The sequence below is a fragment of the Salmo salar genome, chromosome 05 (assembly GCF_965601325.2).
Source record: "Salmo salar chromosome 05, fSalSal1, whole genome shotgun sequence".
Taxonomy (NCBI): domain Eukaryota; kingdom Metazoa; phylum Chordata; class Actinopteri; order Salmoniformes; family Salmonidae; genus Salmo; species Salmo salar.
This window is the reverse complement of record NC_138295.1, coordinates 40,517,112-40,544,568: the sequence shown is the minus strand read 5'-3', so window position 1 is coordinate 40,544,568 and position 27,457 is coordinate 40,517,112. Positions and strand designations below refer to the sequence as shown.

General features: G+C 44.4%; 1 protein-coding gene across 2 annotated transcripts in view; it reads right to left on the bottom strand.

Moving 5' to 3' along the window:
• Window positions 1–1,286: 1,286 nt before the first annotated feature.
• LOC106604833 (A disintegrin and metalloproteinase with thrombospondin motifs 2) overlaps window positions 1,287–27,457 on the bottom strand; it is a 205,861-nt gene continuing 179,690 nt past the window's right edge. The window contains exons 6-23 of one of the 2 annotated variants that reach the window (XM_014199880.3): window positions 26,103–26,259; window positions 25,372–25,477; window positions 24,244–24,387; window positions 23,728–23,860; window positions 22,726–22,755; window positions 21,372–21,485; window positions 19,390–19,535; window positions 18,845–19,020; window positions 13,725–13,858; window positions 13,336–13,459; window positions 12,439–12,519; window positions 12,133–12,299; window positions 11,656–11,815; window positions 11,419–11,551; window positions 11,011–11,218; window positions 10,693–10,822; window positions 10,435–10,527; window positions 1,287–5,412 (exon numbers count right to left, since the gene is read on the bottom strand). In XM_014199880.3, the coding sequence (XP_014055355.1) occupies window positions 4,247–5,412; window positions 10,435–10,527; window positions 10,693–10,822; window positions 11,011–11,218; window positions 11,419–11,551; window positions 11,656–11,815; window positions 12,133–12,299; window positions 12,439–12,519; window positions 13,336–13,459; window positions 13,725–13,858; window positions 18,845–19,020; window positions 19,390–19,535; window positions 21,372–21,485; window positions 22,726–22,755; window positions 23,728–23,860; window positions 24,244–24,387; window positions 25,372–25,477; window positions 26,103–26,259 (3,402 nt within the window). In that variant the 3' untranslated portion in view covers window positions 1,287–4,246. The remainder of the gene's footprint in view (window positions 5,413–10,434; window positions 10,528–10,692; window positions 10,823–11,010; window positions 11,219–11,418; window positions 11,552–11,655; window positions 11,816–12,132; window positions 12,300–12,438; window positions 12,520–13,335; window positions 13,460–13,724; window positions 13,859–18,844; window positions 19,021–19,389; window positions 19,536–21,371; window positions 21,486–22,725; window positions 22,756–23,727; window positions 23,861–24,243; window positions 24,388–25,371; window positions 25,478–26,102; window positions 26,260–27,457) is intronic. The other variant, XM_045718244.2, reaches the window with a different exon arrangement.

Genomic DNA, 27,457 nt, shown 5'->3' with positions numbered 1-27,457 from the left:
GCCAATTGGCGATTTGACACGAAAAAAAATAAATGTAATTCATTCATTCATTCCTGTACAGCAAATAGTGATACGATCAGGATGAGAGAGATTAGAGGAACCACTGCTGGGGCTGTGGGGACACTTAATTCACTTATATGAAGTCAACTCTATTTGCGGTGTATGGGGGGGGTGGCAGGGAGTGTGTGTGTGTGTGTGTGTGTGTGTGTGTGTGTGTGTGTGTGTGTGTGTGTGTGTGTGTGTGTGTGTGTGTGTGTGTGTGTGTGTGTGTGTGTGTGTGTGTGTGTGTGTGTGTGTGTGTGTGTGCATCCACCAACCACTTTAGCTGTCCTCAGTCTTCCGAGTCGCCCACTTGGGTCTTAAAGTCAAGGTTACAATGTTCAATTCTGAATGGGAATGCATGGAAAATATCACAAATTCTCGATCATAAACAGCCCTGTTTTACAGCCCTAGTCAGCAAGGCTCTCCCCTTTGATCTCCAAACCCTTTCATAGTGGTAGTTCTTCCTGTGTGCAGTTTCATAGTGATGAGAAAGGCAGCAGTTCAAGTGACGCCTGTCACACTCCATCCTGACACATCCATGACCGACATTATATACAAGGATAGTCCTCATACACACGCACATACACACACCCAGCCACCCACTGACCCACCCACCCACCCAACAAATGTGATTAGTTAGAGAGAGGAACTCATGTACAGAAAGGTGGTTGCTATGAGACAAAGCACTGCGGCTGTGACAGAGAGAGAGAGATCGGGAGCTAAATGTAGGTGTTCTCTGGTGTTTCGGTAACATTACGGCGAGGGAAAGAGTGTGAGCATGTGTATGTGTGTGTGTGTGTGTGTGTGTGTGTGTGTGTGTGTGTGTGTGTGTGTGTTTTTGTTTATGTGTTTGTATGTGTGTGTGTGAGTTACCGTGGGCATGTGTGCACTTCTATGTCTATAAGCCGTGTCTGAAGGGTTTATGGTGTTATTCAAAGCAATGCCAGTGTAAGAGCTGATCTCCTATGCATACATATTCTATAGAACAACTGCAGAACACAGCACAAGCACTGTCGATAGAGAGAGACAGAGACGTAGGCAGAGAGGTGAAGAGGTACTTTGACTCAAAGCAGAAGCCAGTATATGGTGTGTAGACACTTACTACATGTGCTATTCTGCTTCCCTCTAGTGGTCGGTGGGGAGAGAATGAGAGCGAAAAGAAGCGAGAGACTCATTGTAGACATTAGAACAGGAACATCCCGCAACACCCAATGTGCAAAATACCACAGGCACTGGAACGTTAATAAATATTCAACATTGAGTTCTGATTCATATGTACAGATATCGTACAGAGAGATTCATCGGGGCTTTTGCAGCAGATGCCAGGCAAAATGCACCGATAATAAGACGATAAATACAATACAATAAAAACAAGACAGCTGGCCCTGAAAGCTTCTATTGTTATGCGGTAGATACAAATAGTTATTTATATTTTTTGTATTTTTTGGGGGCGGGGGGCTCTTTGAAAATATAGTACACACAAGTGAATTGATAAGGTTCCTGTGACTCTTCAGGGGGCATTGCTTTCAGCACCAACAAGGATAAAAGCATTGCACCACCACTGACCATTTCAACTCAAAAACCTGATTGTGATGACGGATTTCCCTCAATTAAATTCATATTAACTCCTACTGCATATGACACTGTATATTACCAGAGAGATGTGTAATCGTTTTGTAAAAATCACATAGAATCCAGTAGAGCACCAATGTAGTCCAACAGAGTTGTCGTCAATGGCCCTCCATAGTCCCCCAGAGTTCTTACTCATTGACTCTCTCTGAGAAGCAGCAGAAAGAAGCATGTGAAATAGAGTCTGACATAGATGACTCATGGACATTGGCAGCACAACGCTAAACCACTAGCTTCCATAGTTGTAATACAACCAGGAGAAGGAATGTTCTGGGGGATGTGAGATACTCGAGGTTCATCTTTACAGTCGAAATGTGGCTTCTTCTCCTTATCTCCTTTCCTTCATCTGCACTGATCTGAAGGGGGGAAAAACAGGGTATGTGTATGCACTACGGTGGATAACCACCAGGTATGTGCTTCCACCATTCCAGCTCTTTCTCATCCGTGCAGATGACGTTAAGGAGCCGAAAGGAGAGAAAGCCACTTTAAACTATTGAGATGGAGCCCTGGTGTTTTGACGTAGCATAGTCTGTTTTTATATCTCCAAACCTCCAGTGCAAAGTGTCTGTCTGCCCTGTATAGTACTGTAATTCAGAAAGCTCTAGGTTGCGTCCCAAATGGCAGCCTATTCCCTCTATAACGCACTACTTTGGACCAGGGCCTATAGGGTGCCATTTGGGACGTACCCCGGGACACTTGCTATCTAATATGTCTCATTATATGGGACCAGAGTGGTATTCATCTCTGTGTGACTCAAAGATATATCAACTGCAGTAATAGGCTGTAATCTAACATGGTGTGTCAGATCTGTTTGGGATGAGCTTACATGGGTCCTTAAGTGCTGCTGGGGATAAGACTTCATTCAAATTAGACTTAATTTATTGAATTGAATGGCCTGAATATCCAACTATTCACGCCCTGAGATTATCCAGGAGTGTGCTGCTTATAAAAGAGAAATACATCTTTACTGTATGTGCCTTGCTCTTAAACACACTGGGGGAGGTTTGGATAGATACAAGTTTTCCTTGTTAATGTGCGGGTCCAAGAGGACGTACGGTCCACATCACATCTGGCTTTACTCTCAGCCTTACAACAAGACCTCCGCTTTGGATCGGAAAGTGTTTCAGATTCGTATCCTAAAGGGACTTTGTTTTATTTTTAACATCTGTGCAAACCATCTGGCTTTGTTTTTTTCTATCCTGCCATGTGGCTGTATGCCTGTCTGTCTTCATGGTGTGTGTGTGTTTCTGTGTGTGTGTGTAAACAAATAGGTCAGTGTGTACAGTACCAGTCAACAGTATGGACACACCTACTCATTCTGTCATGGTTCCTCCTGGCACCAGAGGGCCGCAGAGACCGCACTAGAGGCTTTTATTGGACTCAGGTGTGTCTTATTATTTCAAGCTTGTGTACCTGTTAAAAGAGGTGTGTTTTCTGTGGTCCTTTGCAGAAGCTTGAATTGTTTACTGTGTGCGGTTGTTTCCTGAGTGAGTTTTCGAGACTTAGTGTTTGTTGTTTTTTTCAAGTGTACTGTGATCCTGTGGTTACCGCATCTCAGTAAAGTATTATGTTTATCCTTAAACAGATTCCTTGTCTGGTCTCTTCTCTGCACTTGGGTCCAACCTTACCACGTCACACATTCAAGGGTTGTTCTTAATTTTTTACATTGTAGAATAAAAGTGATTACATCAAAACTATGAAATAACACATATGGAATAGTGTAGTAACTAAACAAGTGTTAAACAAATCAAAATATGTTTTATATTTAAGATTCTTCAAAGTAGCCACCCTTTGCCTTGATGACAGCTTTGCACACTCTTGGCATTCTCTCAACCAGCTTCATGAGATAGTCACCTGGAATGCATTTGTGTAATGGCGCCGGAGGGGATGTCTGCCGTTTAGTGGGCTCTTAACCAACCGTGCTATTTTTTTTCCCCACATTGTTTGTAGCTTATTTTGCACATAATATTGCTGTTACTGTCTCTTATGACCGAAAAGAGCTTCCGGACATCAGAACAGCGATTACTCACCTTGAACTGGACAAATCATTTTTCTTTAACCTGTTGGGGGTAGGGGGTAGTATTGACACGGCCGGATAAAAAACGTACCCGATTTAATCTGGTTACTACTCCTGCCCAGTAACTACAATATGCATATAATTATTGGCTTTGGATAGAAAACACCCTACAGTTTCTAAAACTGTTTGAATGGTGTCTGTGAGTATAACAGAACTCAAATGGCAGGCCAAAACCTGAGAAGATTCCATGCAGGAAGTGCCCTCTCTGACAAGATCTTGTTCTTCTTGTCTCTGTTTATTGAAGACTGAGGATCTTTGCTGTAACGTGACACTTCCTACGGCTCCCATAGGCTCCCTTGAATGAGTAGGTGTGTCTAAAGTTTTGACTGGTACTGTATGTCTGTACCATGACTCTGGGTGTGTGATGGGTCAGTACCTGATAGAGAGCACCAATGCAGGTTAAGGGTTAAATAATATCTCCAGTCTGTTAGCAGACGTAGGTAAATCTCTATAAGAGAAATCAAGGGAGTGTTAGGGAGGAAGGAAGGTCTATCATCATCAAGCAGCACCACTCTGGGCCCGCTTCATCCTCAACAGAAAGTTCCTCTTCTCCTCCAGGAGTTCCTGGATGCGTTTGTTCCGTGTTCTCTCCCGGAGGAACACCCGGCTCCGTCTGTGGATCAGGTTGTTTTGGGGGATGACATTGTCTACTCCGATGATCTGGTTGTAGAGAACGTCAATTGAGTTATTTTCGCTGGTCTCCTCCTGGCGGCTTAGCGGCCACATGGGCTTTTTGGTTGTTGTTGTTGTGGGAGGCTTGGCTGTCATTTGCTCTGTCATTAACTCTGTTGTTGGCCCTACCGTGGTTGTTGTGGGAACAATGGAGCTCACAGATATGTACTCTGTGATTTCTGGCCAATCAACGGTGGTCATACCTATGATGTCATCCCTGGGGACTGTAGGAATCATCACTGTGATGTCATCATCATAAGGCATGGTTCCAATAGGCATTGTGACATCAGTGCCATAGGGCACGGTTCCACTAGGTATTATGACATCACCACCGCTGGACATTGTGACATCAGTGTATGGGATGGTTCCACTGGGCGATATCACATCCTCAAAGTAGTTGGTTTCAGTTGGCTTTATGACATCATCCATGTAGTATGGGCTGCTGGGAGTTGTGGTTTCTGCCCCTGTTATGTCATAGCTGTGAATGGGGGTCACTGTGGTGTCATTGCTGATAAAGGTGAAGTTAACAGTTGAGTCAGTGAACAGGCTGCTGGGAGTTGTAGTGTATATGCTGGTGCTGGTGGAGAGTGTGACGAAGGGGTAACTTCTGGTTGTGTCTCTGGGGGTCACACTGTGCTCTGGGGTCGTGTGTATGGGGATGGGGTATGTGGCGAAGTATGGGTGTGGTGTTGTATAGGTGTGTGTTGTGCTCATCGGGCGCGGCGTGGTATAAGGTATATGCATTGTAGTTCTTGGATGAACCGTGGGCTGAAGGGGGGTGTTGTTGTCCTTGGGCCAAGGCAGAGGCTGTGGCAGGGGGTGAGGCAGCGGGCGAGCTGTGACCCGGGGCGGGAGACTGGTGGTCAGGCTGCTGTTGGTCATGTTGCTGCAGGACTTGCAGCACATGCGCCTGTAGCCCGGTAGAGCACAGTAGTGGATCAGCACCTCCATGCGACAGAACATTGACCTGTCTCCATGACAACGCTGCTTGCCTGTGGGCGAGAGAACAAAGAGTTGAGACTGGGCCAGACTGGAAATGGAGCTGTGTGTGTGTGTGTGTGTGTGTGTGTGTGTGTGTGTGTGTGTGTGTGTGTGTGTGTGTGTGTGTGTGTGTGTGTGTGTGTGTGTGTGTGTGTGTGTGTGTGTGTGTGTGTGTGTGTGTGTGTGTACAGTACCTGTCAAAAGTTTGGACACATCTACTCATTCAAGGATTTTGCTTTATTTTTTACTATTTTCTACGTTGTAGAATAAATGTGAAGACATCAAAACTATGAAAAAACATATGGAATCATGTAGTAACCAAAAAAGTGTTAAACAAACCAAGATATATTTTATATTTGAGATTCTTCAAAGTAGCCACCCTTTGCCTTGATTACAGCTTTGCACACTCGGCATTCTCTCAAGCAGTTTCATGAGGAATTCACCTGGAATGCATTTCAATTAACAGGTGTGCCTTGTTAAAAGTTAATTAGTGGAATATCTTTCCTTCTTAATGCGCTTGAGCCAATCAGTTGTGTTGTGACAAGGTAGGGGTGGTATACAGAAGATAGCTGTATTTGGTAAAAGACCAAGTCCATATTATGGCAAGAACAGCTCAAATAAGCAAAGAGAAACGACAGTCCATCATTACTTTAAGACATGAAGGTCAGTCAATCCAGAAAATGTCAAGGACTTTGAAAGTTTCTTTAAGTGCTATCACAAAGACCATCAAGCACTATGATGAATCTGGCTCTCATGAGGACTGCCACAACAAAAGAAGACCCTGAGTTACCTCTACTGCAGAGGATAAGTTCATTAGAGTTAACTGCACCTCAGATTGCAGCCCAAATAAATTCTTCACAGAATTCAAGTAACAGATACATCTCAACATCAACTGCTCAGAGGAGACTGCATGAATCAGGCCTTCATGGTCGAATTTCTGCAAAGAAACCACTACTAAAGGACATCAACAAGAAGAAGAGACTTGCTTGGGTCAAGAAACACGAGCAATGGACATTAGACCGGTGGAAATCTGTCCTTTGGTCTGATGAGTCCAAATTTGAGATTTTTGGTTCCAACCGCCGTGTCTTTGTGAGACACAGAGAAGGTGAACGGATGATCTCCGGATGTGTGGCTCCCACCGTGAAGCATGGAGGAGGAGGTGTGATGGTTTGGGGGTGCTTTGCTGGTGACACTGTCTGTGATTTATTTAGAATTCAAGGCACACTTTTCCAGCGTGGCTACCACAGCATTCTGCAGCGATATGCCATCCCATCTGCTTTGCACTTAGTGGGACTATAATTGTTTTTTCAACAGGACAAAACACACCTCCAGGCTGTGTAAGGGCAATTAGATCAAGGGGAGTGATGGAGTGCTGCATCAGATGACCTGGCCTCCACAATCACCCGACCTCAACCCAATTGAGATGGTTTGGGATGAGTTGGACCGCAGAGTGAAGAAAAAGCAGCCAACAAGTGCTCAGCATATGTGGGAACTCCTTCAATACTGTTGGAAAAGCATTCCTCATGACGCTGATTGAGAGAATGCCAAGAGTGTGCAAAGCTGTCATCAAGACAAAGGGAGACTACTTTGAAGAATCTAAAATCTAAAATATATTTAGATTTTTTTTAACACTTGTTTGGTTACTACATGATTCCATATGTGTTATTTCATAGTTTTGATGTCTTCACTATTATTCTACAATGTAAAAAATAGCAAAAAATAAAGAAAAACCCTTGAATGAGTGTCCAAACCTTTGACTGGTACTGTACGTTTACACATGGTGCAGAGTAAAGTAGTAGAGGTAGTAAAGCCAGACCATTAGCAGGTAGTGCAGGAAGGAAGAAGAAGTAAAAGGAAACTCAAGCAGCTTCGACATCAGAGAGTCGATAGATTAGTCTATAGCAACTGAAGAAGAGTGGTGTGGGCTCTCTTTTGTGGTGCTGGAACAGTAACCTGGCTCTCTTGTGTTGTGGTGCTGGAACAGTAACCTGACTCTCTTGTGTTGTGGTGTTGAAACAGCAGCCTGACTCTTTCAGACCAAACTGACATTTTCTGACATCTCATCTGTCTTCTTTATTAGTTTCAGATTAGCACCATCAATTTATTACATCAATATCACTATATATATGTTTCTAATGCAGGATAAGAGGGTGGATCTTATTTAATTTAGTCTTTCTTTATTACTTTCATGGCAATATCACTTTATTCGACAATGTTTAAGCCTTTGTAAGGTTGGATCAATCTGTGAGTTGAATTCCACTGGAAGCTTGTTGTTCTGCGCCCCTCCTCACACAAAGCCAAACCATCACAAACTCAGGAGGAGAGAGTGAGAGCGCTTTTTAAAATATTTATTTATTTATACAACTTTGCAGTTGATAATGACAGGAACTGAAACAATGAGATGTACTCCCTCCTCAATATATAGATATATTATTTTCTTAAGAAAAATAAATAAACTGTATCGAAAGGTACAAGTTCACAGTCACTTTGGTAAAACACTTCATTACTTTGAAATCAACCAATCAATCAGTTTAGTTAATCAATTGATAATAAGTCAAATTAATAAATTAATACATAGATTTGGATGTTGAATAAATAAAATACTGAATTATCCATGATGAATGATGTAAAAACTGGAATGGCACGTTTAAGTGTCATATGAAACATTTACAAAACATGAACACATTTTTCCCTGATAAATCAAAGTGCATATAGACGCAGTGCACATAGTTCTTCTGAATGTTTCCCCGACGTCAATCCAACGTCAATTCAACGTCAGCCCAATGTCAGCCAGCCCCACCCATCAGGCTAGTGAAGCCACGAAACAGTTACCCATAGTATAGAATATTATATATTTTTTTTCCATAAGTAAGAAGATAACAGTCATGAACATTATTAAACACAGTCAACACCAATGTTATATACAGTATCGCACTGCAAGGTCTGGCATCATTGGCCTCCTACCGTCCGACTCCAGCACGAAACCTCAGATAGCTCGCTACATAGTCACAACAGAAACATGTGATCACAATACAATGACAAGCCTGAAGTGTTTTTCTAGATGCCGTCGTCAGTGTGTCGATCGATACCCTTGGCCCTTTGTAAACCGTACGCCGGTGGTCAGACCAAGTTCCAAACCCTATGTTTGTTGTAGGTTCTGATGGTTTTCGTGTGAGTTTGCTTGTTGGTTTGAAGCTGCCTCTAAGTGAATAATACATGTTTTGATGAGTAAAGCCATCTCTTTCACAGATAAATGCCATTACATTCAATCCAAGATAAGGCATTGTTCATGTGTTTATTGTTCATCACAAAAGGAAAAACAAAATTGGATGATTTTCAAATGAAGGTCTATGAGGTATTTCTGTATCAGAGTTGAATGTCTATGAGAAGCCTGCATGAACACACACTCACATACGCATACACAAGCATGCACAGACACGCATTAACATACACACACAGTCACTCATACAGTCTTACACACAGTATCACACACACACACACACACACACACACACACACACACACACACACACACACACACACACACACACACACACACACACACACACACACACACACACACACACACACAAACACACACACACACACACACACACACACACTGAGCTCAAACGGCTAAGGGATACAAATGCATGCATGACAAAAACGTGATCCTTTCCCTAAAGCAAATAACAAGCAACAGTAAACCACTTATCCATCTGAGAAAATGGAGAGGCAACAAACTGACTAAGTCCTGCATAATATAGGTCTATACCCCCTTTCCTCCCTAAAACTTTACTCTTTTTAAATATTTACTTCTGTGTTAATGTAAAATCAATAAAAAATACACATAACAGTCAAGGATCGAAGTGATCAATAGCAGTCCGTAGGATTAGGCAAATAAGCTACAGCTTATTCATGGTAAAACATTATTATTATTTATATTATTGTTACTCATATAGATTTTAGATGTGTATATATATATATATATATAAATACAAATATATTTATATTTGTTTTAAAGTTTGCAAGCACAAATAAGCTGCATTTATTGAACTTTAATATAACAGTCAAAGAGGATGGTTGATGAGGTGGTGAAATGGGAAGCAACCCCACATGGTAAAACTACCCTGTTTTTATTAGCATTTTACTCTTCTTCACTCTCGGCCTCTTCACCCAACAGCTCTGTGTACAATAATCCTAAAAAGTGTTTGTTTGTGTCAACTCCCGTCCCTGTGCTGAATTCCTGTCAGTCTGAGAATGGGACCTAGAACGAGATAAACCTTTGTTCTCATTCTAGAATGGAACCAGGATGTGAGATGAGCACTTTAGCAAAGATGTCCTCATTGTGACAAGATCACATTCACAATAAAGCTTTTTTTAACTTTTTTTTTCTTTTTTTTTTTCGTTATTTTCACACTTGTCGCCCTCAAACGATGACGGCGCGGTGACAAAAAAATTGCACCCGCATCTCAGGAGTGTGAACCATGACGACTCGCAACTAGCTCGCGCAAAACATGGCCGCCAAACAGAGGGGCCTCTCATGACTCACTGGCTCAACCATGCCACTAAGAGCCGCCAATCAAACCTGCTTGCCTTTTTTCATTTCCACCTTCTCTTCAATGTTTAAATGTTTTTCTTTTTAGTTTCGACTGGCCAGCGGTTACAACACAATGCTCCACAAAGGAGAGAGAGAGATAAGAGAAGAGAGAGACAGAGCAAGAGAGAACCAACCAACCAATCAGCACACAGGAGCCAGAGACCTCCCCCAATCAGAGCTGTCTCAGACACAGAGAGAGAGAGACACACACGCCCCAAAAGAGAAGCGAAAAGCTGGCGCTCGCTCGCAGGCGCGGCCACAGGCACGGACACGGGGGGAGGGGTGGGGGGTGGTCAGGGGGTGAGCCTGCCCCCGGGGCCCCTAGCCCAGGCCTGTTGCAGGGTGAAGAGGACAGAGAGAGAGGGCAAGGTCCAGGTCAGGACCGCCATGCACCGGAGGTTGGGCCCAGAGCTATAAAGGGATGGTTTTTTACGTGAGCTGTTCCTCTGGTAGGGCAAGTCTGGGTCAGGACGGGACAGCCACTGGATCAGGATGTTGCCGTTCTTATTCAGGTCCGACGAGCCTCCTGGAGATTGAGAAAGGAGGGAATAATATCAGAGAGGAAAATGAGTATGAGTTCATCAGGACAGACTTATACTCCCCACTGCCTATACTAAATTACTTTAAGCCACCGATTTCTTAAAAATAAATTGTTGTGTATAGCATAATGGGGCCAGGCCATAATACTCACTGGAACATGACGCCAGGCGACAGATGCGGATGGTGTCTGGCTTGCTGTCCAGGCAGAGACCGATGGTGTTGTCACGCGTGTGACACAATGCCTGCCTCTGCTGTGTCCCATTGGCACACGTCACCGAGCACTGTGGTCACACGAGCATAGAAGAAGAGTGTGAGAATAGGCTATACACAACAACCTCCAACATCATAAACACACACACCTACACACACAGAGACTCCATACCACATCTACATGCATACAAACTAAATGATAAGCCCCTATGTATTCATCCACCAGAACCCCCCTCTACCCCCAGCCCTCCATCCTTACCTGTGACCAGGGCCCTACTCTCCACTGTGCAGGGCAGAGCTCTCTGTTGCAGGGTCTGCGTGCCTCAGGCCGGTCGTCATTGCAGTACTTGCTGTGAATGGAGCGCTTGTTGCCGTTGTCTAAGGGCTGAACACAGCGAACGGACCTCACCTGGTACCCTGTTTTACCGCACGTCTTACTGCATGGCTCCCACGGACCATCCTCCCAGCTACAATGAACAAGAGAGAGTTAGAGGGAGGTACAGACAAAACATACCTCTAGGCCTTGTTCCATTTCGGTTACTAGCCCTTTACTTTCCAACCTCTTTGGTGTTCACAGGTTCAGTGTAGGGACCAAGGAGTGACATGGAACGGCAGCCTACCTCTATGTAAACATGAAAATGAACCACACAAACATATCCATACGTACATAGGCTGTGAGCACTCCTTCTGGTTGCAGTCTCTGCTGATGGCGCGAGGCTTCTTGATGTTCTCACAGTAGCGTCGGTGGACCATCTTACTGTCCGCTCTCCTTCTACAGCCAAACCGAGTATACTGCTTACCTTTTAAGGCAGGACACACACAAACATCTGTTAGACAAAGAGCTCCACATCCAAACCCCAGTCCCCCGGTGTCTTCCTCTGCTAGTGGTGTCACTGTAAAATACCTCCCCCACAGGGCTTAGAGCAGAAGGACCATTTCTTCAGGGCCCACTCGTAGAAGGAGGTGTCATCCAGCAGCATGTTGTTCTCTATTGCAGACAGCAGGTCCATGTGGATGATGTACTTATAGGAAAGGGTCACCTTGGCATCTCCATGGGACTGCACCTGGACACGGGGAAACAACAGCACAATCATATTAGTATAGGTCATATAAATAAAGCAAATGTCAGGACTGGAAATGTCATAAACTCAAAGCTAGCAGTGACGTAATTCTGAACCATCACAATCAAGCTATAACAATTATATATGGTAAGAATTAAGTGTGTGTTTTGTGACTTGTATGAGTGTGTGTGTGTGTGTGTGTGTGTGTGTGTGTGTGTGTGTGTGTGTGTGTGTGTGTGTGTGTGTGTGTGTGTGTGTGTGTGTGTGTGTGTGTGTGTGTGTGTGTGTGTGTGTGTGTGTGTGTGTGTGTGTGTGTGTACCATGATGAGGACTCCGTGTCTGAGTGGTCCGTTGGTCTGTAGTGTCTCCTTGTCATGGTCATTATTCATGTATTCCCACTCCACACCCTTCTCTATGACCGCACGGGATTCTGGGATGTCCCCCTCCGCATTCAGGAAGAACTGTCCTGATGCCTGGTTCTTCACCGCTGGGGAGGGAGGTGGAGTTATAAACTGGAATACTCACACTTACACACACACAGTCACACACGCAGGCAGGCACACACACACAAAACATACACACACAAAACATACACACACATACACAAACACGCACACATTTTATACCTAGGATGTGTGTGGTTGGTTTTATCTCTTGGATTAGTAGGTGTCTCGCCCCTCGAGGGATTTCAAGTACTTTGAGGAAACCTGAAATGAAAACACCACATTTCCCTGAGATCCAGACACCCACAGAGAAGACATCTTTTCAACTTTGTCAGGATACATTTTCATTCAACTTTATTGTTCTTCTGAAGAGCACAGGGCTAACTTCTGTGTACAGGGGGTTAATTTCAAATAAAATTTTAACTGCTCTTAGTTTTGCCAGCCAGGGTCAACAACAGTCAATTCCAGGAAATGTATCAAAATTAGTTTTTTCCTTATTTCAGCTGGATGATATTTATTTAACATGAGGTCATGGTATAGTGATTCACATCATCGTTGGGTGGTGATCCTGCTCATATGGTAATGCTTTGAACAGGACATGATTCTAGCCAGGGCCAATGTCCACAAAGCGTCTGATTAGGAGTGGTGATCTGTCCATACAATATCATTCATTATGATCTAAAATAGCGAAACTGATCCTAGATCAGCACTCTTACACTGAGAGGCTTTGTTGATAAGGGCCAAGCTCATTATCTCCATGTGACCAGTAGAGGGGGCTCTTTAGCTATCTATCCAGTGAAGTTGTGACCACGTCATCAGAATAGGACTCAGGCCAGGAAAACAACCTCATCTATCTCACTTCCTGCACTGTTTTCATGCTCTTTCATGTTCCAGGGTCTGACAACTCAGTTACATATTACCTTATTGGTCTCAGTCTGCCACAGTGGTGTGTGTGTGTGTGTGTGTGTGTGTGTGTGTGTGTGTGTGTGTGTGTGTGTGTGTGTGTGTGTGTGTGTGTGTGTGTGTGTGTGTGTGTGTGTGTGTGTGTGTGTGTGTGTGTGTGTGTGTGTGTGTGTGTACCTTGTTTCTTGGCACTGCGAGTGAAGTTGCCCTTGATGATCTTGCAGCTGGAGTTGTCTCCTCCACAGACGCCACATTTATCCTCCTGTTGGGAGGACCCTACCACGCCGTCACAGCCCACTTTCTGCAACACACACACACGCACGCAGGCACGCACACACACACATGCACACACACACACACACACACACACACACACACACACACACACACACAACTAGAGTATTATGGACACACAGATAAACTTCATAAAGTTATGAACACTGACACACACCTCACACAGTTGCACACTGTCACACACACACATAATTAGGGTTGCAATATTTTTTGTAAACCTACATATATTTGAAAACAAACACACTGCTATATTTATGGACACACACACTGACCTCACAGTCCCCGTGCACACACACGCTGTAGGGGTCTTTATATGAGCAGCGCGTGCCGTCTTGGACCAGCCTATGCATGTTGATCTTGTCTCGGGTCTCCGTGGACTGGCAATGGAGGTGGCAGCGCTGCTTAGCTGCACAACCCATACACACACGTTACAATACTTGATTTACATCCAACATTAGTAGGACAGAACCATACAGAAACATTGTCTTAAGACACAGAGCCCTAATCATGCCAAGCTTCACCTCTATTTTCCATGTTCTCCTGCAGTTTGAGTGTGTATACAATGTGACTATTTATTTATTTTTATTTTATTTATTTCACCTTTATTTAACCAGGTAGGCAAGTTGAGAACAAGTTCTCATTTACAATTGTGACCTGGCCAAGATAAAGCAAGCAGTTTGACACATACAACAACACAGAGTTACACATGGAGTAAAACAAACATACAGTCAATAATATAGTAGAAAAATAAGTCTATATACAAAGTGAGCAAATGAGATGAAATAAGGGAGGTAAAGGCAAAAAAGGCCATGGTGGCGAAGTAAATACAATATAGCAAGTAAAACACTGGAATGATAGATTTGCAGTGGAAGAATGTGCAAAGTAAAAATAGAAATAATGGGGTGCAAAGGAGCAAAATAAATAAATACAGTTAGGGAAGAGGTAGTTGTTTGGGATAAATTCTAGATGGGCTATGTACAGGTGCAGTAATCTGACAGCTGCTCTGACAGCTGGTGCTTAAAGCTAGTGAGGGAGATAAGTGTTTCCAGTTTTAGAGATTTTTGTAGTTCGTTCCAGTCATTGGCAGCAGAGAACTGGAAGGAGAGGTGGCCGAAGGAGGAATTGGCTTTGGGGGTGACCAGAGAGATATACTTGCTGGAGTGCTTGCTACAGGTGGATGCTGCTATGGTGACTAGTGAGCTGAGATAAGGGGGAACTTTACCTAGCAGGGTCTTGTAGATGACCTGGAGCCAGTGGGATTGGCGACGAGTATGAAGCGAGGGCCAGCCTACGAGAGCTTACAGGTCACAGTGGTGGGTAGTATATGGGGCTTTGGTGACAAAACGGATGGCACTGTGATAGACTGCATCCAATTTATTGAGTAGTGTATTGGAGGCTATTTTGTAAATGACATCGCCGAAGTCGAGGATCGGTAGGATGGTCAGTTTTACGAGGGTATGTTTGGCAGCATGAGTGAAAGATGCTTTGTTGTGAAATAGGAAGCCAATTCTAGATTTAACTTTGGATTGGAGATGTTTGATGTGAGTCTGGAAGGAGAGTTTACAGTCTAACCAGACACCTAGGTATTTGTAGTTGTCCACATATTCTAAGTCAGAACCATCCAGAGTAGTGATGCTGGACGGGCGGGCAGGTGCTGGCAGCGATCGGTTGAAGAGCATACATTTAGTTTTACTTGTATTTAAGAGCAGTTGGAGGCCACAGAAGGAGAGTTGAAACGACATTGAAGCTCGTCTGGAGGGTAGTTAACACAGTGTCCAAAGAAGGGCCAGAAGTATACAGAATGGTGTCGTCTGCGTAGAGGTGGACCAGAGACACCAGCAGCAAGAGCGACATCATTGATGTATACAGAGAAAAGAGTTGGCCCAAGAATTGAACCCTGTGGCACCCCCATAGAGACTACAAGAGGCCCGAACAACAGGCCATCCGATTTGACACATTGAACTCTATCAGAAAAGTAGTTGGTGAACCAGGCGAGGCAATCATTTGAGAAACCAAGGCTATCGAGTCTGCCGATGAGGATGTGGTGATTGACAGAGTCGAAAGCCTTGGCCAGGTCAATGAATACGGCAGCATAGTATTGTTTCTTATCGATGGTGGTTACGATATTGTTTAGGACCTTGAGCGTGGCTGAGGTGCACCCATGACCAGTTCTGAAACCAGATTGCATAGCGGAGAAGGTGCGGTGGGATTCGAAATGGTCGGTAATCTGTTTGTTGACTTGGCTTTCGAAGACTTTAGAGAGGCAGGGTAAGATAGGTATAGGTCTGTAGCAGTTTGGGTCAAGAGTGTCCCCCCCTTTGAAGAGGGGGATGACCGCAGCTGCTTTCCAATCTTTGGGAATCTCAGACGACACGAAAGAGAGGTTGAACAGGCTAGTAATAGGGGTTGCAACAATTTCGGCAGATCATTTTAGAAAGAAAGGGTCCAGATTGTCTAGCCCGGCTGATTTGTAGGGGTCCAGATTTTGCCGCTCTTTCAGAACATCAGCTGAATGGATTTGGGAGAGGGAGAAATGGGGAAGGCTTGGGCGAGTTGCTGTGGGGGGTGCAGTGCTGTTGACCGGCGTAGGGGTAGCCAGGTGGAAAGCATGGCCAGCCGTAGAAAAATGCTTATTGAAATTCTTAATTATAGTGGATTTATCGGTGGTGACAGAGTTTCCTATACTCAGTGCAGTGGGCAGCAGGGAGGTGGTGCTCTTATTCTCCAAGGACTTTACAGTATCCCAGAACTTTTTTGAGTTTGTGTTGCAGGAAGCAAATTTCTTGCTTGAAAAAGCTAGCCTTGGCTTTTCTAACTGCCTGTGTATATTGGTTTCTAACTTCCCGGAAAAGTTGCATATCACGGGGGCTGTTCGATGCTAATGCAGAACGCCACAGGATGTTTTTGTGTTGGTTAAGGGCAGTCAGGTCTGGAGAGAACCAAGGGCTATATCTTTTCCTGGTTCTAAATTTCTTGAATGGGGCATGCTTATTTAAGATGATGTGGTGAGGAAGGCGTTTAAAAAAAATAACCAGGCATCCTCTACTGACGGGATGAGGTCAATATCCTTCCAGGATACCCGGGCCAGGTCGATTAGAAAGGCCTGCTCGCTGAAGTGTATCAGGGAGCGTTTGACAGTGATGATTGGAGGTCGTTTGACCGCTGACCCATTACGGATGCAGGCAATGAGGCAATGATCGCTGAGATCTTGGTTGAAAACAGCAGAGGTGTATATTAGGGGACAAGTTGGTTAGGATGATATCTATGAGGGTGCCCGTGTTTACGGGTTTGGGGTGGTACCTGGTAGGTTCATTGATCATTTGTGTGAGATTGAGGGCATCAAGCTTAGATTGTAGGATGGCTGGGGTGTTAAGCATGTCCCAGTTTAGGTCACCTAGCGAGCTCTGAAGATAGATGGGGGGCAATCAGTTCACATATGGTGTCTAAAGCACAGCTGGGGGCAGAGGGTGGTCTATAGCAGGCGGCAACGGTGAGAGACTTGTTTTTAGAGAGGTGGATTTTTAAAAGAAGAAGTTCAAATTGTTTGGGTACAGACCTGGATAGTAGGACAGAGCTCTGCAGGCAAATTGCAACACCGCCCCCTTTGGCCGTTCTATCTTGTCTGACAGTATTACAGAACAGGCTTTGAAGGGATCTGGATTTATACTATATAGGTAAATCACAGAGTCAGTCTGCAGAGAAAACATGAAAGTGGGGGGGAGGGGGAGGTTAAAAGAAGTACAAGCCAGGCCCAGCATATATCCCCTACAATAAGGATACAGCTCAGAGTTATTTACCCTTTGTGTAGGCAATGGAGGATCTCTGTCTAGCCTGTATGTGTTTATGTAATCTCCCGAGCCAGACGTGTGTATAGACCAACTACGCAATAGCTATAAAGTCTGGCATGCAAGATTGGTATTTAAGTGGATTTGAATGTTCATTGTGTATGTAAACTTGCTGCAAAACAAATTGCCCAAGGATTGACTCGACTATGTAATCCACAGAATCCCTATATGATTTACATTTTACAGACGCTCTTATCCAGAGTGACTTACAGTAGTGAGCGCATACATTTTTGTACTGGTCCCCCGTGGGAACCAAAGCCACAACCCTGGCGTTGCAAGCACCATGGTCTACCAACTGAGCCACACAGGAACTGATTGGAGATGACTCAAACTATGTCTTCGGTATGCAATGTTCCAAATGCACTGCGATTACCTTACAGATATTACAAAGTATTAGAAACGCTCAGATTGGGATGTGAGTTCTCATATACTCATGCCAATACACAGTCCCTCACTCCCTCACTCCTCCAGAGAGGGGGCCGATGACACAGATCATCCCAGAGGGAGAGAAAGTTCTCTGGGTGAGATCGCCCTGACCAACTGGACCCTGGATGACCAAAGTAGCTGGAACAATCAATGCTTGTAAAAAGTGATTTTTTGAACTGTAGAGCAATGTTACGAGGATGTTTATGGCTAAAAACACAACATCGACTGTATTTTACAACAGGTGTAACTAATTATTAGATTTCGAGCAAAGTCTAGATTTTCATACAGACTCACTCCTGTTCTCTCACACTATCTCTAAACCCTGGAGATGAAAACACACGAATGGAATTCATTCTAACTTCTCTCCTTACCTCTCCTTTTCCCCCTTCTCTTTCTTCCCCCCTCTCTCTCTCCCCTCCCCCGCATGTACTTGAGACAATGTTGAAAAAAACTATTTAGCATGGGGACTGGATCTGTAAGCCTCACACACTCTTTAAACTCATACTCACACTTATAGATGAGGTAAGGGCGTTTTTTGGAGATGGCGAGAAAGAAGGGATGTTATGGGAATCCCATTCTGGGTTCTGATGGTTTAAACACATAAAGTATGACTATGTTCTGTGAGTCACAACAGCTGACTAGCTGAGAAAAGAGGGAGGGGGGTGGGAGGGAGAGAGAGAGAGAGAGAGAGAGAGAGAGAGAGAGAGAGAGAGAGAGAGAGAGAGAGAGCGACCAACACACACTGACTAAGACTGACCGACGCACCGAACAACACACAGACTAACACACCGACCGACCGACCCACTGACACACAGACAGACAGGCTGGAAAAGAGCTCAGATGATTTGGTGGAGTGAGATAGGTTAGAGATAGAAGAGAGTGTTCTTTTTAAAAGGTGTTGAAGAAAGGGGTTATCGTTTTAGAAAGGTTGAAAGGCAAGGGTTCTGTTTTTTAAGATGGGTGCATTCACACTAGCCAGCAGCAAACCAGCTGTCGGTGACCATAACATCCCCCCCAAAACACACACAGAACATCTGCTTCCCAATCTGCCTCCACACAAGAGGAGCTGACTTATGGCCCACAACCCACCATTTCAGGAAGTCTGTGTGTAGGCTACTTACGTTCCGTGTGTTCATAAGGCAGCCAGTGGTGCTTGTTGTTGTGGAACTCAAACTCAGGGTCCAAGCTACGGCACTGCTCCTCCCTGAAGTCACTGTACAGCTCCTCACACTCCTGGCTGTTACACAGCTGGAACTGCTGGTTAGTCCCCAGACAGGTACGACCTCCATTAGCAGGACTGGGGACAACAGGGACATTTTTTTATTTAACCAGGCATGTCAGTAAGAACAAATTCTTATTTACAATGACGGCCTACACTGGCCAAACCTGGATGACACTGGGCCAATTGTGCGCCACCCTATGGGACTCCCAACTACGGCCGGTTGTGATACAGCCTGGAATCAAACCAGGATCTGTAGTGACACCTCCAGCACTGAGATGCAGTGCCTTAGACCGCTGCATCACTCAAGAGCCCATTCACTTGGTCAATGTGAACAGTGAATATGTTCTGTTCTGTTAGGACAAGCTCTAACGCGTTTTAACCATGATACTATGCAAGTGTTGCTTGGTAGATTTGTCAATATTTAGGGTAAAAAAGAATCCGTACCTGGGGTTGTTGCATTCACGGTTTCTAAACTGCACCCCTCCTCCACAGGTATGAGTACAGGACCCAAACTGGCTCCACATGTTCCACCCACCATCCTGCTTTATCATGTCAATGGTCAGCCAGATACAGTGACCTTTGAAGCAGTGCTGTGATAGGACGAGAGAGGGGAAGAAACTGTAGGATGGTATTATTGTTACCATTAGTGTGTGTGTGTGTGTGTGTGTGTGTGTGTGTGTGTGTGTGTGTGTGTGTGTGTGTGTGTGTGTGTGTGTGTGTGTGTGTGTGTGTGTGTGTGTGTGTGTGTGTGTGTGTGTGTGTGTGTGTGTGTGTGTGTGTGGGGGACAGTACCAGTCAAAGGTTTGGACACACCTACTCATTCAAGGGTGTTTTTATTTTTTACTATTTTCTACATTGCAAAATAATAGTGAAGACATCAAATCTATGAACTAACACATATGGAATCATGTAGTAACCAAAAAAGTGTTAACCTCTTTTAAACAAATCTAAATTAATTTATATTTTAGATCCTTCAAAGTATCCCTCAAAGTATCCTTCAAACCCTTTGCCTTGATGACAGCTTTGCACAATCTTGGCATTCCCTCAATCAGCTTCACCTGGAAAGCTTTTCCAACAGTCTTGAGGGAGTTCCCACATGCTGAGGACTTGTTGGCTGCTTTTCCTTCACTCTGCAGTCCAACTCATCTCAAACCATCTCAATTGGGTTGAGGTTGGGTGATTGTGGAGGCCAGGTCATCTGATGCAGCACTCTATCACTCTCCTTCTTGGTAAAATTGCCCTTACACAGCCTGGAGGTGTGTTCGGTCATTGTCCTGTTGACAACAAATGGTAGTCCCACTAAGTGGCAGGTAGCCAAGTGGTTAGCGTGTTGGGCCAATAACTGAAAGGTTGCTAGATCAAATCCCTGAGCTGACAGATTAAAAATATGTCATTCTGCCCCTGAACAAGGCAGTTAACCCACTGTTCTTAGGCTATCATTGTAAATAAGAATTTGTTCTTAACTGACTTGCCTAGTTAAATAAAAAATAAATAAAAGCGCAAACCAGATGGGATGGTGTATTGCTGCAGAATACTGTGGTAGCCATGCTTGAATTCACCATTACACCTCTTCCATGCTTCACAGTGGGAACCACATCTACGGAGATCATCCATTCACCTACTCTGCATCTCCCAAAGACCCAACGGTCTGAACCAAAAATCTCAAATTTTGACTCATCAGACCAAAGGACAGATTTCCACCGGTCTAATGTCCATTGCTTGTGTTTCTTGGCCCAAGCAACTCTCATCTTCTTATTGGTGTCCTTTAGTAGTGGTTTCTTGGCAGCAAAATTGACCATGAAGGCCTGATTCACGCAGTCTCCTCTGAACAGTTGATGTTGAGATGTGTCTGTTACTTGAACTCTGTAAAGCATTTATGTGGGCTACAATCTGAGGTGCAGTTAACTCTAATGAACTTATCCTCTGCAGCAGAGGTTTCTCTGGGTCTTCCTTTCCTGTGGCGGTCCTCATGAGAGCCAGTTTCATCAAAGCACTTCATGGTTTTTGTGACTGCACTTAAAGAACGTTCTTGAAATTTTCCGGATTGACTGACCTTCATGTCGTAAAGTAATGATGGACTGTCGTTTCTCTTTGCTTATGTGATCTGCTCTTGCCATAATATGAACTTTTTTATTTTACCAAATAGGGCTATCTTCTGTATACCACCCCTACCTTGTCACAACACAACTGATTGGCTCAAATGCATTAAGATGGAAAGAAATTCCTTAAATTAACTTTTAACAAGGCAAACCTGTTAATTGAAATGCATTCCAGGTGACTACCTCATGAAGCTGCTTGAGAGAATGCCAAGAGTGTGCATTATACAATGTAGAACATGTTAAAAATAAAGAAAAACCCTTGAATGAGTAGGTGTGTCCAAACTTTTGACTGGTACTGTGTGTGCATGCGTGCGTGCGTGTGTGTACCTTCCCATCCCCACACATGGTGCCATCGATGGGTGGTCCTTTCTTGGTCTTGCAAAAGAAGGGGTTGTCAGGGTGGCTGCACCACAGCTGTTTGCAGGGGTCAAACGTCCGGTACTGCAATGGACAGACAGAGAAGAACCCTCACACACACATCCTCTCACATTATCTACACACAGCCAGTAACTGGGTCTTTACCGAAAACATATAGTATCACCAGACAAGGCAGGTGACCTGCAACAGGTCACTCTTTCTCACATACAGACACCCAGACACTGGGAGTAGCTAGCATCACAGAACATTCCAGAAATCACCTCAGACCTACTACACCAGAGAGAACAGATCAATTGGACCACTGACTGTACTGCACATGTACAAGAAAAGATACAAAACATCAATAACATCCATAAGAGTCCAGACGTTAGTGTACTGTAGTAGTCCTTCACTGTTTCACTGTTACAACGACACGGCTGTACAGGAAGCCAACGAGCATGCAGACAAAACCAAAGAGGATGAGGAGAGAGAGACTCTCTGACTGAGAGAACCTGCAGCTCTGTGGGGTCAGAGAGGAGGGCAGGGAGAGCAGAATGTGACGGGTAAGAGGTCAACTGTCAATTGGTGCCCCACAGAGTAGGATAATGTTGTCCTTATTCAGATTTACGTTCCATTGGCTCTAACGGGGAAGTTCTAATCATTTCTAAATGGAGTCTCTGCTTCTTCTTTCTTTCACGTGTTTCCCTCCGTTCCCCCCTCTGTTCCCCTTTCCACAATAACAAAGCCGACCCAGACTCTCTACCCAGAATGACCTCAGGTGACCCCTACAGTTGAGCTCACAACAGGGTCAAAGGTCAGCCTGCGGTTGGCACTGATGACATCAGCCTGGTAGGCTGGCACGCGACACTGCAGGATCCTAAACCTGAACATAGAAAAGCAGCTCTCGCACCAGACCTTTCTTTCTGCCTGGAAAGGACTTCTCTTTCTCTTTCTTCCCATCCCTTTTCCAATATCTTTGCCAATATCGCTTTCTGAATGGCCAAATAGTGACACATAGATTTACAGTAAAAGGCGCCGTGTGTGTGTCCGTGTTGAGCTCATTTGCTATGGTTCACTTTTTCTGGCTAGCTGTTTGGGAGAAATCCAGAACTCTTTTTCTTTTTGTCACTAAATGAAAACTAAAAAAGTGTATGTTTAGAATTCTGCAGAACACATGCCAGTCACGATAATGTGACGATGGGCAGAACGAAAGAACGGAAGATAAACAAGTAACGATGACAACCATACTGATAATCAGAAGAAAAAGAAAGTGGCCACATCGCTCCGAGGGGGGGTTTGGGGGAGGATAGGGGGGTAACCTTACCTGTGTTCCAGCCTGGCCCACCTTTTGCAGCTAAAGGAATGAATGGTTTGACAAGAGAATAAAGGGTAATCTAGCAACGAGTGCAAAGCCCTGCAAAGAGTAGGTCAGCTCAACTCTCATCTCTCAATCACAAAACAGCTCCCGAGATACAAAGATTAGCCGTCTAAAAAGATAAGACCTTCAGTCAGTGTCAAGATGCCTTGAGGGATGGACCTATTCAAGTGGGGACTTACATTGAGTATAACAAACATTAGGACCACCTTCCTAATATTGAGTTGCCCTCAGAACAGCCTCAATTTGTCTGAGCATGGATTCTGCAAGGTGTTGAAAGCATTCCACGGGAAATCTTGACTCCATTGCTTCCTACAGTTGTGTCAAGATGGCTGGATGTCCTTTGGGAGGTGGACCATTCTTGATACACACCGTAAACTGTTGAGCGTGGAAAACCTGGCAGCATTGCAGTTCTTGACACAAACCGGTGGGACTGGCACCTGCTACCATACCCCGTTCAAAGGCACTTCAATCTTTTGTCTTGCCCATTCACACTCTGACTGGAAAATATACACAATCCATGTCTCCATTGTCTCAAGGCTTAAAAATCCTTCTTTAACCAGTCTCCTCCCCTTCACCTACACCGATTGAAGTGGATATAACGGAAAACGGATCGTAGCTTTCCCTTGGATTCACCTATGTCATGGAAAGAGCAGGTGTTCATAATGTTTTGTATACTCAGTGTATATCAGTAGGGATTTCAGTGAGGAGTGAGTACTTATTTTTTTGCGGTGTGGATGTTATCCATGTAACCCTGCTCATCACGGTATCATTGGGGACTGAAGTGTGAAGTGATTCTGAAGTCAAGTGGTTGGCTTTTCAACTGCTGGCACCACTACAGTGGGTACTTGTAATTCTGGTAACATATGTTAATCTAGTATGTATATATTAGCATTAGCAATAGTTAGTGCATATGTTAGTATACCACTCGTTCCTTTGGGGAGTTCTTACCGCGGTACACATCATGTAGCCCACGCCGAAGTCAAAGCGACACTGTTCGTTCATGGAGTAGTGCAGACCAGGAAGTCTGGGCAGGGACGGCCAGTTATGTTCGTAAGGGTCATCACGAAGACATTCGTAGGATCTGGGTCAAAGGAGACATTGTTACCTAACAGTGTTGTCACATTAATTTCAGGTTTTATATTCAGTGAATAAAAACAGAGGCACGATTCTATTCAAATGTTTGGAACAATAGTTGCAGAAAAATGTTAGTTCAGGACCCTTCCTCAGACTGCATGATTTTTTTATGTGGGAGACTGTAATAGTCATTAATAGAAGCTCTGTATGATGTGACCACTGACAGCCCTATTAAAGTGGAGTTCCGTTTGTTTGTGCAGGTTGTTTGTTTGATGTTGGAGTCATTCAGTTCTGGTGAAAAGGAATGTAAACAAGTGTGTAAGTGTGTTTATGGGTGTGTGTGTGTGCCTGCGTGTGTGTATGTATATAGTAGGTGTGTGATAGACTCACTGTAGGTATCGTCCTAGCTCCTGCTGGCTACAGCGTGACCAATGGAAGCGGTGGAAGGCAGCTTGAACCAACGGGGCCATGATGCTCCCCATGTGCACCTCGTCTCCACAGCGATTCCCCTGGCCGTCGTGCTCCATACCCAACCTGGGGGAGGGAGGAAGGGGGAGGGCAGAGGGGAATTCATCAATATGTGGACAGGTATATGTATCTAATTTTATGTTTCATTGTGGATATAATGTTTTTGAATTTAAGTCTTTACAGTTTGTGTGTGTGTGTGTGTGTGTGTGTGTGTGTGTGTGTGTGTGTGTGTGTGAAGGGCGGGGGGGGGGAGGGGGTTGAATAAAGAGAAAACGAGGCATTAAAACAATTCAGAAATCTATAATTATTGTGCAATTTATATCTATAGGCTACATTGAGGTTTTTCTTTCTGTCACGCCCTGACCAGGTGAACTCGGGTATATTGGGTCAGGGTGTGTCATGTTAGGTATTTTTCATTGGTTTGTGTTTGGTTTACGTTTTAGCCTTGTGTAGGCTCTAGGTGGGTTTATTTCTATGTTGGGTTCTGTCGATTCCCAATCAGAGACAGCTGTCGCTAATTGTCTCTGATTGGGATCACATTTAAGTTGCTGTTTTCCCCACGCTGTTTGTGGGGTGTTGTCTCTTTGTTTGAGCACGTAACGTATCTGCATTTTTCTTGATTTTTGTGTACATGTTTAATTCCAGTGTGTTGAATAAACATGTGTTCGCTCCCAGCTGCGTTTTGGTCCGCTTCCTCGTCACCAGGCGACGAACGTTACACTTTCATTATTTTTATCTGGGATTGGTGCGTAAGCCTAAGTGTTAGGACCAAATACACAACAAACAGTATGCGCACCAAATACACGCCAATCGCCAAATGCTTTTGGGAACATGGGCAGAAAAATATTCAGGAAAGAAATGAAGGAACGTTAAAGAAACACTTCATTGTTTAAAACATTTTCAAGAGAGAAAAAAAAGCGAACTGTACCATGCATTTTCTATATTTGCGGGTGTGGATCAGGTACAGGCTTCAGATTTGAACTTTCGGTTGTGCTAGGGTGCAGTTCAACAAACAGCTGACCCGCGCATCACTAGTGTGTATGTACTCACACATGTCCTGTCTCGTGGGCTACCACGAAGGCGGAAGAAAAGCCATCCTCGTGGTTCAGAGTACAGCTTCTCACTGGGTGACACATCCCTGTTACTGGAGCATAACCTGAGGAAGGGATGGTGGGAAGGGGAAAGAGAGAGAGAGAGAGAGAGAGGAGGGGAAGAGAGAGAGAGCGAGAGCATGACGATGCATAAAGCACTGTTGTCACATCATTTGAATGAGTTCAACTTTGACCTCCTAAACAGGGGCCAAGTAGCTACATTACTGTGACCTGACTGTGTCTCTCTCAGAGTACACACAGTCTCTGGCTAGCAGGTCCGTTTCTGTAGTCTCTCTCTGTTCTCTCTAGCAGGTCTGTGGCTATAGTCTCTCGTCCGCGGTCTGTGGCCTGCTCCGACCGAGCAGGTCTGTGGGCCCGCCCAGCGTAGTGGCTATGCTCTCGTTATCTTTAGCAGGTCTGTGGCTATAGTCTCTCTGTTCTCTCTAGCAGGTCTGTGGCTGTAGTCTCTCTGTGTTGTGTTCTTCCTAGCAGGGCTGTGGCTGTGGCTGTAGTGTATTGATTTTCTCTCTAGCTCAAGGCTCAAGGGCAGCTGAAGGGCTGCTGTAGACCACTGCTTTAGAGCTACAGAACTCCCCCGAGACACGCTGCTAGCCTGCTCTCACTCTGACTTCACTAAACGCAACAACACAACAGAACAAAACTGCATGTACGTTTGTGTGTGTGTGTTACCCTGCATGCCGGTAGGCCCAAACTCCTGCCGTGTGAGGAATATAGCATGGTCGTGGTACTCTGCATCTCCTGTGTCCTGTTTCTGCTGCAGGAAGGCCCAGCGACACACATTCTCCAGACTCTGAGATGGGTTCCCCAACTCTATCAGACTCATAGACTAGATATATATAGAGAGTAGAAAAGGAAAGGAAAGAGGAGAAAAAAATTGTAGCAGATGTTCAGTCAGAAGTTCATGTGTCTCTTCAATCAACTCTTCCAGTATTTCTACTTGTACATCCTCATCTGCACATATGTCACTCCAGTGTAAATTGCTCAATTGTAATTACTTCGCCACTATTGGCCTATTTATTGCCTTACCTCCTTACTTCATTTGCACACACTGTATACAGATTTTTCTATTGTATTATTGACTGTACGTTTGTTTATCCCATGTGTAACTGTGTTGTTTTTGTCGCACTGCTTTGCTTTATCTTGGCCAGGTCGTAGTTGTAAATGAGAACTTGTTCTCAACTGGCCTACCTGGTTAAATAAAGGTTAAATAAAAATACATAAAAAAATCATGCTCAGTCGGTGACAAGAGAGTATTTAAATATATCATGCTATTCCTGATGTGTCCAGCAGGTGTTAGTATTGCATTAGCAGTTGGCCACAAGGTGGACCCGCAAGATGCCAAGGTGAGCTGAAATACCTTTGGTGTTATAGGGTACTTACATGCTTGCCTTAGACAAAACTACAAGAATTTTAAGATGTACACATATTCTCCTACTGCAGAGTCATTTTCTTACACACAATATTGCATTTCCTGATTCTGTGAAATTCACAACAATTTATTTTATACATATGAACCCAAACGTACATACTTATAGAAATAAGAATTTCTTATGCAATGGTTACATTTTCCCAGAATAATACATACTCCCACATATAGACCTACATTATCTCTCACTATCTCTCTCCGTCACCTCTCTTGTTCTTTCTCAATGTATCAGCCACTCCTTTTTCTTCTCTCTCTCCACCCTCCTCCCTCCTCCCACCCCCACTTTCTATTTTCACACATACACATTGTATAGTTCAATTCTGCCTCTCTGTCCTGCAGTGAAGACATATGACCGCCTCTCTGGGCAAATGATGGAGTAAGAATGTGGTGAACTAACATACATCTGTGTGTGTGTTTGTGTGTGAGTGAGTGAGTGAGTGAGTGAGTGAGTGAGTGAGTGAGTGAGTGTGTACGTGTGCGTTCAGGGTCGCTCGGCCAATCTGCAGGCTGCCCATGCACTTTGTTATGGGTGTAAGATGGCACAGTGATGCCATCTGTTGGTAAATGTTAATTACTGCAACTCCAGTGTTTTTACCGG